Genomic DNA, 17,179 nt, shown 5'->3' with positions numbered 1-17,179 from the left:
AGGAGGTCATCTCCAGTCCTTGCACTCTCAAGTTTGGACTCCTGCTATTGAGTGAGAACAACTAAAATGCAACAGAATATTAAAAACATATACTTGTCCAAGCTGAATAAAGTCCATTTACAGAATCCAGATTAAAGATGCTTGGGGGGGGGGTTGTACAGTTAGTAAGCACCCATAGACTCATCCTAGTTTGCACGTTTACCCTTGTATGCCCCCAACCTACAGTCAAACAGCACATAACCTACATGAAGCAGTGTCAGTGGCTGAACAGGTAGCCACTTTCTGCTACCCAGCATTCTGGCTTTATTAGGTGTCAAAAGCTGTTCTGTACTACAACGGAGTAGATATTTACACTAAATCTATTGAACCTCTTCAGTCCACTTTATTAGTTCTCCTTGAAGGCTGTCCTGTACTACTACACCAGTGTTTGGGTTTATGTCAAATCTGGTTGCTTTGTCATGTCTCACTGAAGATTGCTTTGCACTACCGAACCAGTTTTGGTGCCATCTGCAAACAATTTTGTCTTTGTTTCCCTAGTTAATTGAGCATGCGTCTATTTTACCCACTCCTGGTGTATACTGTTCAGGCTCTTCTGTCAAATTACTTCTTAGGTTGTGGCAGTTTAATAATATCAAATCCTATATCCCTTTGCATCTATAAATATTAGAATGTCTGAAGTCTTTTTTTTTTTTTCTTTCCTTAAATTAATTTTTTGTCATAGTGTCTGCTTTGCAATACTGTTTCTTCTGATTAGACCTCTTAACGTAAATGTGTGATGAGGGCAAACAGTCTTGGGGTATTTTTATTTATTTATTTTTTTTAATTTCTACAGTTCCACATCAAATATTAATATTTCTGGCAAAAAAAGAAGGAAACTGCTGAAGCAGATTCGCCATGTGGAAAAAGAGAAATCTGCAATGGAAGGCAAGTGTCAATACAAAATTGCATGGTTATTGCTTATAGTTTTTTATGAGCAAAGCTGAAAAGCATGTACATCTCTTTGCCATAGCTGTTACTCTGCATAACTCATCCATTTTTGCTTTCTTAGCTAAGCAATATTTGAAGTCTTTTAATGGTACATAAAGTATTCTTGCTTTAGGGATTTTGTGCAGGCGCTTTTATACAACTTTGGCTTGCTATAACTATCGGTGGACGATACCATCCATTGCATTATTAATACGTTTGACTATATAATTATGATATTCCAGGTCCTATTTTAAGACACCCCCCCAAGATTGTAGAAGGGTTTTAAAATCGTGTAACATACCCTGATTTCAAAATGAGTGATGTTATCCTTAGTTTTTAGCTAGATGTTTTGAGTGCCCCGACTGAGTGTCGTTATGGACATCGCATGCATCAATGCATATTTTAGTTATGGTAGCATGGGTGACATCCACACGGACATGTCAAATTGTGGCCAGAAAATCCTCCCTCCCAGATTGGGCAAGCCAGCAAAAAACAGCTCCTCCTGCCTTCTCCAGTGTCCAAGCAGTAATCCATAGCTTTCACCAGTGAAAAGGATACAAAAGAAATGTGCAGCATTATATTATTTCCATGTAAATCCTGTGTTTTTCGTTTCAGTGGGAGTAGCTTCAGGATCATTAAAAATGTCCAGCATCATGGAAGCAGAACCTGTCTCAGCAAAGCTGAAAGGCAAGAAGAAAAGCAACAAGCCATCACAAGATGTTGAAATGGAAATAGTAGAAAATGTAGAGTGACTGCCAAAAATTAAAAATACACTGATCAAATGCCTTTCTTAAACATGAAAACAAGAAGGTTTCCATCTACTAAAGCAGTTGGCTATGCTACCTCCCCATTTGTAATCCTGCCATGCCCAAAATATTTCAAAACTGCATGCCAATGCATTGCACCGTTTCGAGGTTACGGAATGCAATGGGCTCCCCCTAATCAGCTGTATTTTAAACGATCATTTTGTTGACTATAAATACCAAGTTTAAGCCTAAGTTTATACATAAGATAAGGAGAGATGGGACTGTGCGTATAGTTTCTTCCCATTCTTTGTGTGCATTTTAAGCAGGGAATGGTTCCTTACTGTCATGTTTCCCGTTTAGAGTATTTTAATGTGTTTAAAAGATAGCCATGTAACTATTACCGAATATGTATGTGAAGTTATATGTTTTGGCTTTCTTAGTGTAGCTAACCATACCTTACTTTGTATGCAGAACTTTTATGCTGAGATCTGAATAAAGGTCATGCACATTTTTTATAGAAATTCTGATATATTATGACTCTTATCTGAAACAAAGATGTGAGAGTTTAGCATTTTTTTTTTGCGGGGGAGGTAATGTGAGAGCTTAGCTAATTTATTTTTATTTTTGGAGTGGTTGTCATCAAGTGAGCTTTGGTTTAGGCTGTCTTTTTTTTTTTTTTTTGTCATCTTTTACTTGAAATGTACTTAGCCAAGCCTGTAATGTACAGTTTTAAGACCTATTGCAATTTGTATAGTTTTCTTTAAATTTGAAACCACATATGCACAGTACAAATGTATACACTTGTAGTTTGGAAACAATACTACCTCCTTTGACCTTTTCAGTGGCAGTGAGTTGACATATTGTTAATAAAAGCCTGAACTGAGTTATTTAGTCATGATCTGTGTTTTTGGGAACTCTCGAGTATCTTCCATCCTATTTATGTTACTTTGTTATGGCTGAAAAGTATTGAGGCTAAAACTTTGAGAGACAGTGTTCTGACATTAAATGGTGTGACCTAAAGCAGTATATGTTTGTCCCCAACTTAAACACCTCTGTACACTTCCTAGTTGGTGTTGGCTGCACAAGAAGTGGAGTACACACACAGCTTCAGTACTGTTTCATTTGCAACATGCAACTTTAATGTGTTCTGGGGGAGTACACAGACTGCATCTCAGACACATTTGAACTTTACATCCCTAGCATAAAATACTGGGTGCTAGATCAAGTAGTCCTATTGCAACTCCTTGGTCTGCTCTCCTTTTCTTTGGTCCTTTTGCTCTTATGACTTATGCTGCTACTGACACTTATATAACATTAAAGAGAGAGGATCCCTTGAGTTGTTGGACAGAAACCATTCATGAATGTTGTGTCTTCATTGCCCCCACATCTGCCTGTTAACTAAATAGAAGATTGCGTTCTACTACACTTAAGTCCTCATGTGCTAGCCACCGTCACCATCCCCCACACAATTTTACCATGAACAAGACTATGTAAAGAACACTAATGTGTGCAGCAAATTTTGCTTGGATTATGATTTAACTGCCAAGTCTTCAACCTGCACACCCTGCTTGTGAGAATGGGATTGGCATAAATATAGTTTTGCCAGAATAAATCTTACGTAAATGCAGTATTCTCTTTGCATAGGTCTAAAAATGCATCTGTATTAAATCAGGCCTATATCTTAATTTTATATTTCACATTTTACATGCAGTTTCAGTAGAAAATGTTTCAGTGAAGGGTATAACTAAGGTAAGTAAAATAAACTTCAGGCCAAAGCACTAATAAGGATGAAATGTGCTAAATGAGTGTGTGAAACATTCGGTACAAAAACAGATCTTGTTTAGAATGGTACAAAGCTTGGGAACCAAGGTAAACAGCGTGTAGAACTTAAATTTATGGGGTTTTACTATTATGAGAGAGACTTTCTAGACAGAAGTCCGTTAATTTTGGATGCTCAGGAGATTGAGTACAGAAGTCCGTGTAAAGATCCATCAGTTCAAATATACAGAAATGATGTGATATACAAGGAAAACTAACTACAGACGTCAGGTCAAATATCTGGCAGTTCAGGTATTCAGAAACTACAGCAGACAGTGCAGTTTGCCTTAATTCTATAATTACACAGGAAATAAACAGTTCAGAGTTACAAAGGTCAGTATCATTTATTCTTCAAGGTACAGAACTCTTGAATAATCTTTAGATACCATTTGGTTCAGTTCATCAGCACAGTTTTATTTGAAACAGTTAATTCTTGTTCAGACCTTGTTGGATTTCTATATCTACTTCCACTGTATGCTGCCACTACTTAATGAACCACCTTTATCAAAGCTCTAATGAGTAAAAGGTACAAGAAGATTTGGCACATAAAGGAAAAACTGAGAAGTTTTACATTTGTCCAGTACAGCACCGGGTAATTAAAAGTTAGACATTTATATCAGTCCTGATTGCCTGCTTAGGTCTTCCCTCCCTCTGTTTTACAGAGATCTTTACTGCCTAATATAGGTCCGAGTCTTCCCCTCCACCCACCCAACAAAAAAAAAAATCTACCTTAAGAGAGTCTAATACTTACCCTGTAAAAAACAGGCATATATCAGGACGACGGAATTTATTACTCTTTAGCCTGTGGCTGCCTCTAACATGTAATGTGGGTGGGCTGAGTGTTGTTTTTTAAAGTCCTTTTCTGAATACTAGAAATGTCAGTTTCTCAGAAATAACAATAGGTTACTAGTTTACCACTTTTACCTGTCTGGCAGATTTAGGAGCATATTCAACCTGTTTTCTCCTATATGTCCAAGCCAAATTGTTTTGGTTTGAATGTTACTTAAATGAATTAAAAATTCTGTATTTTGACCACTATTCCTTCCTGACATTGTAAAATGCTGGTATTGCAGTTTCTGGGTAACAGTATTGTTTGAGTGGAATATCTTGAGGTGCTCATTTCCTAAACACACTTTTTTTGCTCCCATGACTGAGGTCTGTAAAAACTTAATCGAACGGCTGTTCCTCAAACAGTAATCCCTGGACAACGCTTTCACCAAAAAGTGAAATCATCATTAAAAAAAAAAAAAAATAGCTGGCCAACATTGAAGAAGTAACCACTGAAGGTATATATACCAACTCAAGATCACACTACGGCTAGGGAAAAAGGCAAATTTTAAAGGATCTTGTTTAGTTTACCTTGTACAGTGCAGTATTTCCTTGTTGATGGCCAACTGTTACCCCTCAATGATGTTTTATGATGATTTCACTCTTCGATGAAAGTGATGTTCGCGGATTACTGTTTGAGGAAGGGACATTTGATGTATGAACATAGACACCCATGTCTGACCTATGTTAGTTGCACAATAGCCATACCTTATCCTAGGGAAATCCTGATAAGATTCAAGTAGCTTCTGTGGTAACGGAGATAATCACAGGATGTGTAAAACCAATATGTACCTACCTACCCACCCAACAGAATTTACAGTCAGGAGTGTTAAGCATAAAAGGTTTAACCACTGAAGTCCTTTGTATTGAAGACGCTAGATGTGGCCATATCAGAAATCAATGTAAGGGCTCAGATGTGGATCTTTTATTATAAATGAGATTACATACTACTCCATAAAGATACCAGTGTGTTCAAAACATGTAAAAGTTGCCATCTTGTGGTTGCATTTACCATTCCTTTCAGAGTATGGGCTTTCTCTGCTCTGGGCTTTGCTTTAGCAAGTTCAAGAATCTTTTGATCTACTAGGTTTATGATCTTGAAAGTAGATGCAGCAGCAGCCTTGGGTCAGCTGGTGTCCTAGGCAAAAGGCCTCCATGGTGCCCCCCCACACCACCCAAATCCCCCATTCTGGTCTACCTACACCAAATAAATACTTGAAAAGCGCCCCTGCTACAGTGGCGCCCTAGGTGGCCGCCTAGTTGGCCTATGCCTAAGGTCGGCTATGAGTAGATGGCAAGAGGCTAAAGCTCTGTTTGTACTGTATACAGAGGCACCTGCTCAACAGGAGTGTGTTATCAAGGAGTATACCAACTCTTTAACTATATGGTGCAGGACAAAATTGTTTCAATTTCATACTGAATAATTTAATTGTCTTTGAACTATAACATGCAGAGGTTCCATACAGGTCAGCTGGTGCCCTAGGCAAAAGGGCTCCATGGCCCCCCCCCCCCACACCACCCAAATCCCCCATTCTGGTCTACCTACACCAAATAAATACTTGAAACGCGCCCCTGCTACAGTGGCGCCCAAGGCGGCCGCCTAGTTGGCCTATGCCTAAGGCCGGCTATGAGTAGATGGCAAGAGGCTAAAGCTCTGTTTGTACTGTATACAGAGGCACCTGCTCAACAGGAGTGTGTTATCAAGGAGTATACCAACTCTTTAACTATATGGTGCAGGACAAAATTGTTTCAATTTCATGCTGAATAATTTAATTGTCTTTGAACTATAACATGCAGAGGTTCCATACAGCTTTGCTGCCATTAGCTAGAAGCTCAGTATTGAGGGTAGAAATATTGCATAATGTCATTGTCCTTCTAACAGTGTCAGTAATTAGTCCTCAGTGTAGGTCATTGAACAGTTTGTTTTTGCTGTCCTTAGCTGACCATTAACTCTCCTCCCCAGAAATCCAAACAGTCTGTTCATTCTTCTTCAGCCTCCAGGTGAGGGTCAGCTGTTCAGACAGACTGCCATACTATGTACTGACAGGATTCTAAGACCTGTTTCCTCTGTGACGGTTCTAAGCTTGCTACTCATTGGCTAGACATAGTGAAATGATTTTACCTGTCTTAAATCCATCCTCCTACAGGTGTCATGAATAGTAAACATGTGGCTAGGCTCCACATTCACAGTAACCCATTACGTCTTCTGCTGTCCCCATCCCTCCACTGCCTGATGGGCTGTCTAGTATACACTGGCAACATGGTAGTTACACCCTTCCCCCATCACCTTCTCAGAAAGGCTAGCAAACATGGCCCCCTTCATTCTTCTCCCACCCCTCATCGGCACTTCCAGTATCAGGGCCATTATTCAAAGCCCAATGGGTTCTAGTCAGAACTTTGACGCTTTATTCCACAAAGTCACTTAGATCACTGGAAAGGAACTTTTAAATTCATCATTACATGAATCACATTGCTAGAGTGGGAAAGGGTTGTTCTACTATAGAAAACTATGGTCTGAAGCATCCTTTACCTCTATATTACTTTTGGAACATAAACATTTGGATACAGGATAGTGGAACTAGTACCTGTGGGGGCTCAGTAGGTACCTAATGGCTAGCATTATTCTTGTGATGATGTACCTATTTTTGCAAAGCCTGTGGATGGCCCCGCCTTCCCAGAATCTGAAAGTGCAAGTTACCTCCCTGTATGTATACTTTATACTCATTTTTGAATACTCTGATCTGTTGTTGTCAATTGTCATTCATTCCTCAACCCTTGGGTTTGGATCCGATCATCAGATCCGACTCCGCTGCTTTTACTAGGTCATGGATCATTGAAAGCTGTCAAGCTTCTCCCTTTCCCATGATGCCCTAGACCCTAACGTACCTCAGATCTCGTTTGCCACCTTAAGAGTACAGCCATGCTCACTGTTTCAACACTCGAGCCTATATTTTTTCCCCTAGGATTTCTGTGAGTTAAATAATTTTCTTCATCTTATACCATTTTTTTAACATTTAAACTTAAATTATATCTATATTTCTTAAATTTTGTCTTCTAACTGTACCCTCCCTTCTCCCTTTGAAGTACTTGTGTACTGCACTTTGCTAACATTGTTGGTATTTCATTCTGTACTTTTGGGTACTTCCCCCCCAATTTTTTTTTTTTTTAATTACCACAGGTGGTAAATTTCTATATTTCTATAACTATTATTTAGTTAAAAGAAAAATTATTTGTACAGCATCACTTCTTGGCCTTTAGTTCCCATATTTTCTAATTTCTTCGTAATGTTTTGGTTAATTTTTATTAATATGTTAGAAAAATCCTCAGGTTTCAAAATTTGTTCACCCTGTGGCCACAGAATTCCATTATCAGACTCCATTCTCAGGCCGTCTTTTGCCTAGACCCAGCAATATCTTAACGCAAATTATGACATTTGTAAGGGTTTTAACCCTAGGGCCATCATAGACTGAAAGAGTAAGCGGATTTATATCACATGCTTGAAACACCAAAACATCGAACAAAACAACATCGAACCTATAACCGCCGCGAAAACTGAAAACACCGAAAGCTGAGAACAGCGATCCCCCCCCCCGGGGAAAAAAATTGCTGTTCCAGCAAAAAACACGAAGTACACAAACAATACAAACAATGTCACATGTGGGGGACTGTGCCCTCCATACCCCCCTACTTAAATATAACAACTCTGAGATCACACCACAGTGGAGGAAATAGCAAAGCCTCGGAAACGGCCCACCAAATTCTTTCCCTGGGAAAGAATTCGATGTTCCGCGCCCTCACTGTTTTCAGTTTTTATGGTTATGAGTTTGACGTTGTGTTGTTCGATGTTTTGGTGTTTCGAGCATGTGATATACACCCGAATAAGCTAATACTCTGAGGCTTGCTGCCGTCTACATCTGCTACTTAACAGCATTTTCAGGGGCTCATCCCATAAGAAGTATGATAAGAAAGAATCAAGAAAACACTGTCTGGAGCTTATGATGTTATTGGCTGCCAATATGAAGCCTCCAACAAAAGTCTGTAAAGCTTAGGATACAAAGATTCAGAAAGAAAAATCACTTTGGAGGTGATCACCACTCTTGGGTCCAGATCCTTTCACCTCCAGGCTGCCATCCCCCTTCTTGGAGCATTCTCTAAGATGCTACCATTCAAGGCCCTCTTCCACAGCATCCTTAACTCACTCTTTTTAAAAGGTTTGACAGAAGTTGACGTTGACAGGATGATGAGGAAGTTCCTGTCAATGCAGATACAAATGGGCGTTCTCCATCTCTGACTTCTTTGGGTCTGGAGGCCTTAGTAAGTACAACCCTCCCTTTGTTTGCTCCTTCTCTCATCTGACGTATGGTATTGGAGTTGTTTGATCTGAAGGTCCTGGAGTAGTTCACATTGGATCTGAAGATAATAGTATTTTTGACTCTGGCGGGTTCTCAGAGTGGACCAGCTCCAGGTGTCTCTGAGCCATAATGCCATTGTCAGGTCCAGGGTGTTAGAGTTGACTCTGAAGGTGTTGGAGCTTTGACATTGGACAGCTCGGCTCCAACTCCCTCTTAGAGTGCTCTGCCTTCGGAAAGGAGGGAATCTGTGGGTCATAAGCATGTTCTTTCAGAGCCCTCTGTTTCCTTCTCTCCTAGGCATTCAGCATTCAAGTTAGTGGAAAGAGCTTACTCTATCTCTAGAGCTCAAACTTGAATACCTTACTCAGTTCCAACTACCCTAGCCCATTTGTCTGTGCATCTTGAGCCTCAGACATCCTTATCACAGAGACAGCCAGCCCAAGTTAGTCACCAGGATACCCATCAGGTACTGACGTCTTCCAACACTTCTCCGGAACATCTCACCGAAGAAGTTCCCAGGAAGAAAAATTGCAAAAGGAGGCACTTGGACTCTTCTTAAGAGTCAGTCACCTACTTTGATGAAAGAGAATGGTCCCCAAGATCACCACGATGTTGTCTCATTTGGAGACATTCTGGAAGTCCTAAAGCAAAGGAGTGGTTGGTCATCCCAGAACCCTTCCCAAGAGGCGTCGGTGTTCCTGGAGGCTTTGGTGCTGGTCCGTCTACCTCCTGGGTGACTCCGCCTGCTGTTGAGCTCATTGCTTTTGTGTCTCAGCAGGCATGGAAGGGCCAAATACTGTTGAAGCAATACCAAAGAGTTCAGACAAGATCTTGGCACCACCCAAGGACAGACTCCATTGGAGCAAATGAGTATGGTTAATGCCATGGTCGTAGCAGCAGCCACCAAGAGTCAACTAGCAGAACAGAGTTCATCTGTCCACCCTCCAAACGGGGAGTCGAGGATGTTGGACATATTTTGGAAGCACGTTTATGCTTCAGCGACCTTTGATCGCTGAACTATCTGGCACACTTCACAAGACTTCAGAAGGATTTGATTAAAGAACTTTACTCTCTGGGACCATATCCTCCAAGGCTGAGAACACTGTTGCCTTGCAGTTGACAGCCCTTCAGTCCAATTCCAATTTGTCCATGAGGCTTATCTCTCTCATGCAGTAGACTGTACCTCATGGGTGGTGTGCGTTTGTGGAACCCTTCAGAGATTCCTTCTTCAGTGCTCTGTTTGATGAAGTTTCCTATTTGGCCCCAAAGAGAGAGACAGACTCTCTAGGTGTGAGCAGTAAGGTAAAACCCTGTCTACTGTGGGCATACATTTTTTAACCCCTCAACAAACCTTTTCTAAGAATCAAGGAGGAGGTTGGAATATATGGTTCAGGAAATCCTAGGGTCCCTTCCAAGTTCCACATGGAGCTAGTTATCCCATAGGCAGATGGGGGGGCCTAATGGGAGATGCCGCCCACATGGCAGAGGGGGTCTGCAGAACCAAGGATCTAGAGATTCTTTCTCTGACAGATCTTATAAACTTTCCTGAAAGAGGGCCTGACTATCCTTCTAGGGAGGCAGTTGGGGGTTGTTTATCTCTGCACCAGAGATCCTGGTTAGAAATTACACAAGATTTATGAGTGCAGAGGATATGTCATACCCTTTTCCCATCCACCTCCTCTAGTTTCAAGGAAAATCCCAGATGTTCCCCCCAATCAGAGGGAGGTTGCAGCAGTAGAAATACACAAGCTGTTAGAAAAAAAAAAGAGTCATCCAAGAGCGCCCCCCCCCCCCCCCCCCCCCACACACACACACACACCAAAGAAAGTCCAGAATTTACGCAAGAGTCTTTTTAGTGCCAAAGAAAATGGGACTGGACACAAATTTTAGATCTTGACAATCTAAATCAGTCAGTTCAGTACGCATAGTTCCAGATGGTCACGGTTCAGTCCATTCTACCTTTTCTACACCAGGATGATTGGATGTGCTCAATAGGTCTTCAGGATGCTTACTATCATATCAAAATGAACAGACACTCCAGGAGATATCTGTTTCTGGTTGGGAGAGAGTCATTACCAATTCATAGCTCTGCATTTTGGTCTCGCAACAGCCCTCGAGTGTTTACCAAGTGAATGGTAGTAGTGACAGCTCACTCGAGACTGCAAGGATTCGTAGTGTATCCATGTTTAGATGACTGGCTTATCACAGCTCTGCCAGGCAACAATCGATGCAAGCCCGAGATTATGTACTCCAAATTTGCTGCCATCTGGGTATCTCAGTCAGTTACAACAAATCTCATCTGGAACCAGCTCAGACATTATAATTCATTGATGTCTTTTAACACAATCACACAAACTGCATCTCTTCCCTTGCAGAAGGTTCAGATTATTAAGTTCCACATCAGGAAAAACCTCCAAAACGTTTCTGTTTCAGCTCAGTTAATCCTTCAAGATTTAGGGTCCATGTCGGCAGCAATCATCCTAGTACCATTCTCAAAGTACCATATGAGGATATTACAGTGCCCTTAGTGGTCCTTTCTTTACCATCCTCTGTCTAGTCAGATAAAGATATCTCAAGCTTGCAAAAATACCTCCTGTGGTGGATACAGTCAAGTCAAATGCAAGAAGGTAGTCTCTTTGTTCTTCCCTAACCCAAGGCCATAGTGACCACAGATGGCTCTCAGATTGTGTTGGGGAGCAATTTCTGGGAAGGACAGTGCAAGGCACATGATCCCCTGAAGAGGCCAATACACATAGTGTCCTGGAACAGCTGTCCTCGTAGCTTTGCAGGCCTTCCAAGACATTCTCCCCACTGGGACTATTGCAGTTCAGATGGACATGTCAATGGTCTAGTATAGCAACAAAAAGGGGAACCAAATCTTACCCCATGTGATGAGAAGCTCTAAGAGTGTGGCAATGGGTGGTCTAATCTAATTGGTTTTTGAGAGCCATGCATATTCTGGGGAAATTCAGCATGATTACAGACAAGTTAAGCAGGTCTATTATAATGCCTCACAATTAGTTTGTCAATATGAAAGTGGGGAAGAGGATTTTCCATTGATGGGGTTGACTGTGCTGTGATCGTTTTGCTTCCCCTCTCAAGTGCAGCAGTTTCTTTGCCCTCACCCCACTGGGGGAGTCACTGAGAGATGTTCTGCTTCATGACTGGCCCGCTAGTCTCCTTTACGTCTATCCCCCGCTATCCCTCATTCCCAAATTTCTTCAGAAAGCATCTTGATTGAAGAGTATAGTAATCCTTACTGCCCCTTATTGGCCTTGTCATATTTGGTTTCCCTTTCTTTGCCCCCCCCCCCCCGGATTCTGAATCCAACTCCAGACCTTCTGTCTCACCCAGAATACTCAATTCATCCAGATATTCTTGCAACTGCAGTCCTGACATATGGGTTGTCCTGCCTCAGGCAGCCCTTCGGTCGGCCGGATTCCAAAGTCTGGGTCCGGCGTCGGCTGATGTCGCCCTTTCCCCGACGTCAGAGCGCCTGGGGTATAAAAACGTCAGCTGACGCCATCTTCTTCAGTCTTTCTTGCTGCGTGGCGCCCGAAGCAGAAGCAGTTCGCAAGTGCCGGTCGACCAGCTCCTGTGTTTTCAGCTACTGAAGTCTTCAAAAAAGCTAAGTACCCCGTTGGGGACCTTTTCTTGCCTCAGTCGATGTCAGATCAAAGTGAAAAAGTTAGTAATTGTTTAACTTGTGGGAAACAAGTACCTCATAAGGATTTCCACTCTTACTGCTTACCCTGCCTAGGCCCAGACCACAACGTCTCGGCCTGTGCAGCTTGTGCCTCTTTCAATAAACGCACTCTTAGGCGTCGGTCAGAGTTTGCACAGGATTATTTTGGGGAAGATTTCTGTTATATCATGCCGTCGGAGCTTCCGACAGCACATTTACCTAAAAAACGGAAGGATAAGGACCGACACTCGCGGTCCGCGGTCTCGGTCGACACCACGCTTAGGCCTACTGTGTCTTGGTCTCTTCTGAGCCGGTTTCACAACCGCTAAAGACCGACGACACCGCCCCACCGGTTACTTCGGTACCAGAGGCCAGCTCGGTGCCAGTTTCTGTTCTCCCCTCTGAGACCGTAGCCCAGGATATTTCTGACACCATTTCTGTGGATAAGACTACTCCAGCATGCGGGGCTGCCAGGCCTCCAGTGTCTATGTCCATTAAGGCCTACACACATGCTAAGGCTGCCAAACAGGCTAAGTCTCTCCCTCCAAGATCTGTTTCTCTGGGATCCACTTCTGGTTCTCATTTTAAGTTTAGCTGAGGACCTTATTTCTTTAATTAGGGGTTCTCAGCCACATCCAGATAGAGGCTCTCAGTCGCCTTCTGTCAAGAGGCCTAGGGTTGAGCAGGTAGACCCCCAGTCCTCTGATGAGGCCTCAGGTGATTCTGCACATTCAGACTACCAGGAGGAGGCCTTCCCGGCCTACGAGGATTCTGATGCGGAGGAATCCATTCCCTCTGCTTCTCCTCCTGAGGAGTTTTCCTTTGGGGAAACGCTTCATTCCATGAGGGAACACTTCAAATGGCAGGGCCAAGAATACTCAGATTCTAGGAAAAGGTTAAGGGAATTTTTAAAGCTACCTCAGCATAGACCCTTAGCTATTCCTCCAGTTTTAAATGTTTTAGATGATGTGTACTTAGAATCTAGTGTTTCCCTGACTCCTCCCCCTGCTCCTGTCAAGCCAGACAGGTACTACAGGGTCCCAGACACACATCAATTTCTGTACAAGGGCCATACTGCTGACCCTGAAACTATTTCTCAGGGGCCTAAAGGGGTTTCCTCCACTACTGCTAAGAATCCACTTCCTTCGGAAAGAGATTCTAGGGCTTTAGAAAGGTGGGGCAAGAAAGTATATACATCTTCCACCCTTTCTGTGCGAGCATTAAATTGTCAATTTCATATGATTCAGTATCAGGAATACATGTTGGATGACTTGCAAAAGAAATTGGCTTCCCCTGAACCATTAGATAGAAAGGGGTTACAGGAATTGGTTCATAATATGCAGCAGGTTAGCAACCATTTCCTTCAGTGTGGATATGATGCATTGGAAGCTTCATGTAGAGCAGCAATGACAGGTGCGGTCATACGCAGACATGCTTGGTTAAAGGAACAAACATTGCCAGACCATGTGAAAATTAAGCTTTTGGACGCACCACTAGAGAAACATAAGCTATTTGGTGCTACTGCACAAGAGGTTTTAAAGAAAATAGAGGAAAAGGCAAAATCAGTGCAAACAGTCAAAGATTTCCTCCAGGTACAGCCTCCAAGATTCAGCAGGAATTGGCCTTCTAAGCATTGGTCCTTTCCAGACACAGACAAATTTCAAAGAGGCAAAAACAGACGTGGCAGAGGTAGAGGGCAAACTCGAGGCTCCTACAGAGGACGTCAATGGCAGCCTCCAAACCAGAGAGGTGGGGCAGGACCTTCCACTGCTCCGCAGGGACAATTTCAATGACTTGACTTTGACTACGCCATCCAGGGCTCAATTAGAAGCACCTTTGGGCAGAAAATTATCTTTATTCTCACAAAATTGGCACAATATTACAAAGGACAAATGGATACTGGACATAATAGACAAAGGATACAGATTCCATTTTCATGCACTACCAACAAGACATGGCATGCCAAACCTGCCACCAAATCAAAGGGCAGAGGCACTCAAACAAATAACAAACCTACTTCAAATAAGAGCAATAGAAAAGGTTCCTTCTGCAGAACAAGGCCAAGGATTTTATTCAAGACTGTTCCTTGTTCCAAGAAAAGAAAACCAATGGAGACCCATTCTGGACTTGTCCGCACTGAATACTTACCTTATTGTGCCAAAATTCAAAATGCTGACTTTACAGCAACTCCTTCCCATGCTGGGCAAGGGGTCTTGGCTGGTAACTCTGGACCTCAAGGAGGCATACCTGCATGTCCCAATCAGACAAAGTTGCAGAAGATACCTCAGATTTCTTGCAGGCTCAGAGCATTATCAATTCTCAGCATTGCCCTTTGGCTTATCTACTGCGCCCAGAGTGTTTACAAAATACCTGGCATCAGTAATTGCACATTGCAGACTTCAGGGGATACAAATATACCCTTACCTGGACGACTGCCTTATACAAGCGGACAGCCAACAAGCCTTGTTAAAAAACTTGGACTATGTCATTCACCTACTGCAGGCCTTGGGATACACAGTCAATATTCAGAAATCAAGTCTCGTACCATCCCAACAAATACCTTTCCTGGGTGCCACACTGGACACAAACACCCAGATGGCGTTTCTGACAAAAGAAAAACAAAAACAATTACCAGAATACTCAGAAAATTGGCAACACTCACCCAGATGACTGCAAGGAAAATCCTGCAGGCCCTGGGTTTCATGGCATCTTGCATTCTTCTGATTCCACATGCAAGGCTGCATATGAGGAAACTACAATGGTATCCAAAAAGTCTATGGTCTCAACACAGCCACAGCCTGGAAGCATTGATCCCACTCATTCCATGCCTTCAAAAATAATTTCTGTGGTGGGCTCAAGCAAGCCAGATAAACAAAGGTCTGCCTTTCAACAAGCCTCATACAAGTCAAACCATAACAACAGACGCCTCAGACCATGGATGGGGGCCCCCGCACATGGAGGGCAGATGCATTCAAGGACAATGGACACAAAAAGAAAAGCACCTGCACATCAACCAAAAAGAAATGCTGGCAGTGATGCATGCAATCAAGGCCTTTGAAAGGTTCATGCATCAGGGCCACCTACTTATAAAGACAGACAATACCACAGTTATGTGGTACATAAACAAGCAAGGAGGTACCCATTCCTACCCTCTTTGCAGACTGGCAATGAATCTCTGGGATATTTCCCTACAATTGAAAATAGAGCTACAATCCCAGTTTGTACCAGGGAAGGACAATGTTCTGGCGGACAGCCTAAGCAGAAACATCATGGATCCACACGAATGGATGTTGCATCCAGACATTTTCTTACAAATAACTCAGGCATGGGGAAGGCCGGATATAGATCTTTTTGCCTCCCACCTAAATCACCATCTGAAAAAGTTTTGCACAAGGACATACCATCCTCAAGCATGGAAGGTGGACGCTCTCTCCTTCAGTTGGAACTCTCTAGCACTATATGCCTTCCCCACCTCTTCCTTTGATGACCAAGGTGTTACTAAAGATCAAGACAGAGCAACCGAAAGTCATACTGATAGCTCCAGACTGGCCAAGACAACACTGGTACCCACTGCTACGGAGCTTGACACACACCAATCCGTGGCTCCTTCCTCAATGGCCACTTCTTCTGACACAGCACAATTACAGGACACTACACCCCAGCTTGAAAACGTTAAAGCTGACAGCTTGGAAGATTCCATGACTATTCCTCAGGATACACTTTCCAAAAGGGTAAAAGATATTATCCTGGAGGTGCGCAGACCTTCCACTAGAAAAACATACTCGGCAAAATGTTAGAGATTTCTTATCTGGAACAGCAAAAAGGGTCAAGACCCATCAGTGATGAGCATTCCACAGATCCTAGAATATTTGGCTGAAATGCTCCACAATGGCCTTTCATATTCTTCCATAAAAATACATGCTTCAGCAATGTCTGCCAAATATAACACTGATCTGCCTGTATTTTCTCACCCATTGCTAAGACAGTTTCTGAGAGGTATAAAGAACATCAACCCTCCAAGGAAACCACCAGTGCCTGCATGGGACCTCAACTTCATGCTGGAAAAATTAACTATTCCTCCCTTTGAACCAGCATCATCTTCAGAGTTGCAATTTCTGTCTTGGAAGACAGCTTTCCTTCTGGCAGTAACCTCAGCAAGAAGAGTCTCTGAGCTACAGGCCCTTATGGCAATACAACCATTTCACATTTTTCATCCGGACAGAGTTTCTTTGAGAACCAATCCGTCATTCCTGCCAAAGGTGGTATCCAGGGTGTCCCTGAATCAAGCTATTCACCTGCCTACCTTCTTTCCCAATCCTCAAAATAAAGGAGAGAGACTTCTGCACACCTTGGACATACACAGACAGTTGCGCTACTACTTGAGCAGAACAAAGTCTTTCAGAAAATCTGACCAGCTTTTTGTAGCTTTCGCTGCTGGATTGCAGGGAAAAGCAATTTCCAAACAGAAAATTTCTAAATGGATTGGAAATTGCATTTGATTCTGCTACTCTTTTCATGGAAAAACTGTGCCAGCTGACATCAGGCCACATTCCACCAGAGCTACAGCCACCTCCACAGCCTTTTTAAGAGGAGTGGCAACAAAGGACATTTTAGAAGCTGCTACATGGAGCTCCGTGCATACATTTTCCAAACATTACAACCTGCCTTTATATTCCAGATCCAGAGCAGGGTTTGCTTCTGCAGTCCTGCAGGGCATTTTAGCTACACCATCTTTGTCTTAGTGCCTACCACCCCCAGGTTGGCTATGGTATTCAACCCATATG

General features: G+C 42.6%; 1 protein-coding gene across 2 annotated transcripts in view; it reads left to right on the top strand.

The window, feature by feature from the left end:
- CCHR9.PART0H11orf98 (chromosome chr9.part0 C11orf98 homolog) overlaps nucleotides 1–17,179 on the top strand; it is a 395,998-nt gene that overhangs the window by 78,994 nt on the left and 299,825 nt on the right. The window contains exons 3-4 of one of the 2 annotated variants that reach the window (XM_044083559.1): nucleotides 833–924; nucleotides 1,582–2,596. In XM_044083559.1, coding sequence (XP_043939494.1) covers nucleotides 833–924; nucleotides 1,582–1,718 — 229 coding nt within the window. In that variant the 3' untranslated portion in view covers nucleotides 1,719–2,596. Of the gene's footprint in view, nucleotides 1–832; nucleotides 925–1,581; nucleotides 2,597–17,179 lie in introns of those variants that run through there. The other variant, XM_044083560.1, reaches the window with a different exon arrangement.

Source organism: Protopterus annectens, chromosome 9.part0, assembly GCF_019279795.1.
Source record: "Protopterus annectens isolate FY-2018-M chromosome 9.part0, PAN1.0, whole genome shotgun sequence".
In the NCBI taxonomy this organism is placed as follows: domain Eukaryota; kingdom Metazoa; phylum Chordata; order Ceratodontiformes; family Protopteridae; genus Protopterus; species Protopterus annectens.
The sequence above is the reverse complement of the archived record's forward strand: the minus strand, read 5'-3'. Positions and strand labels throughout refer to the sequence as shown.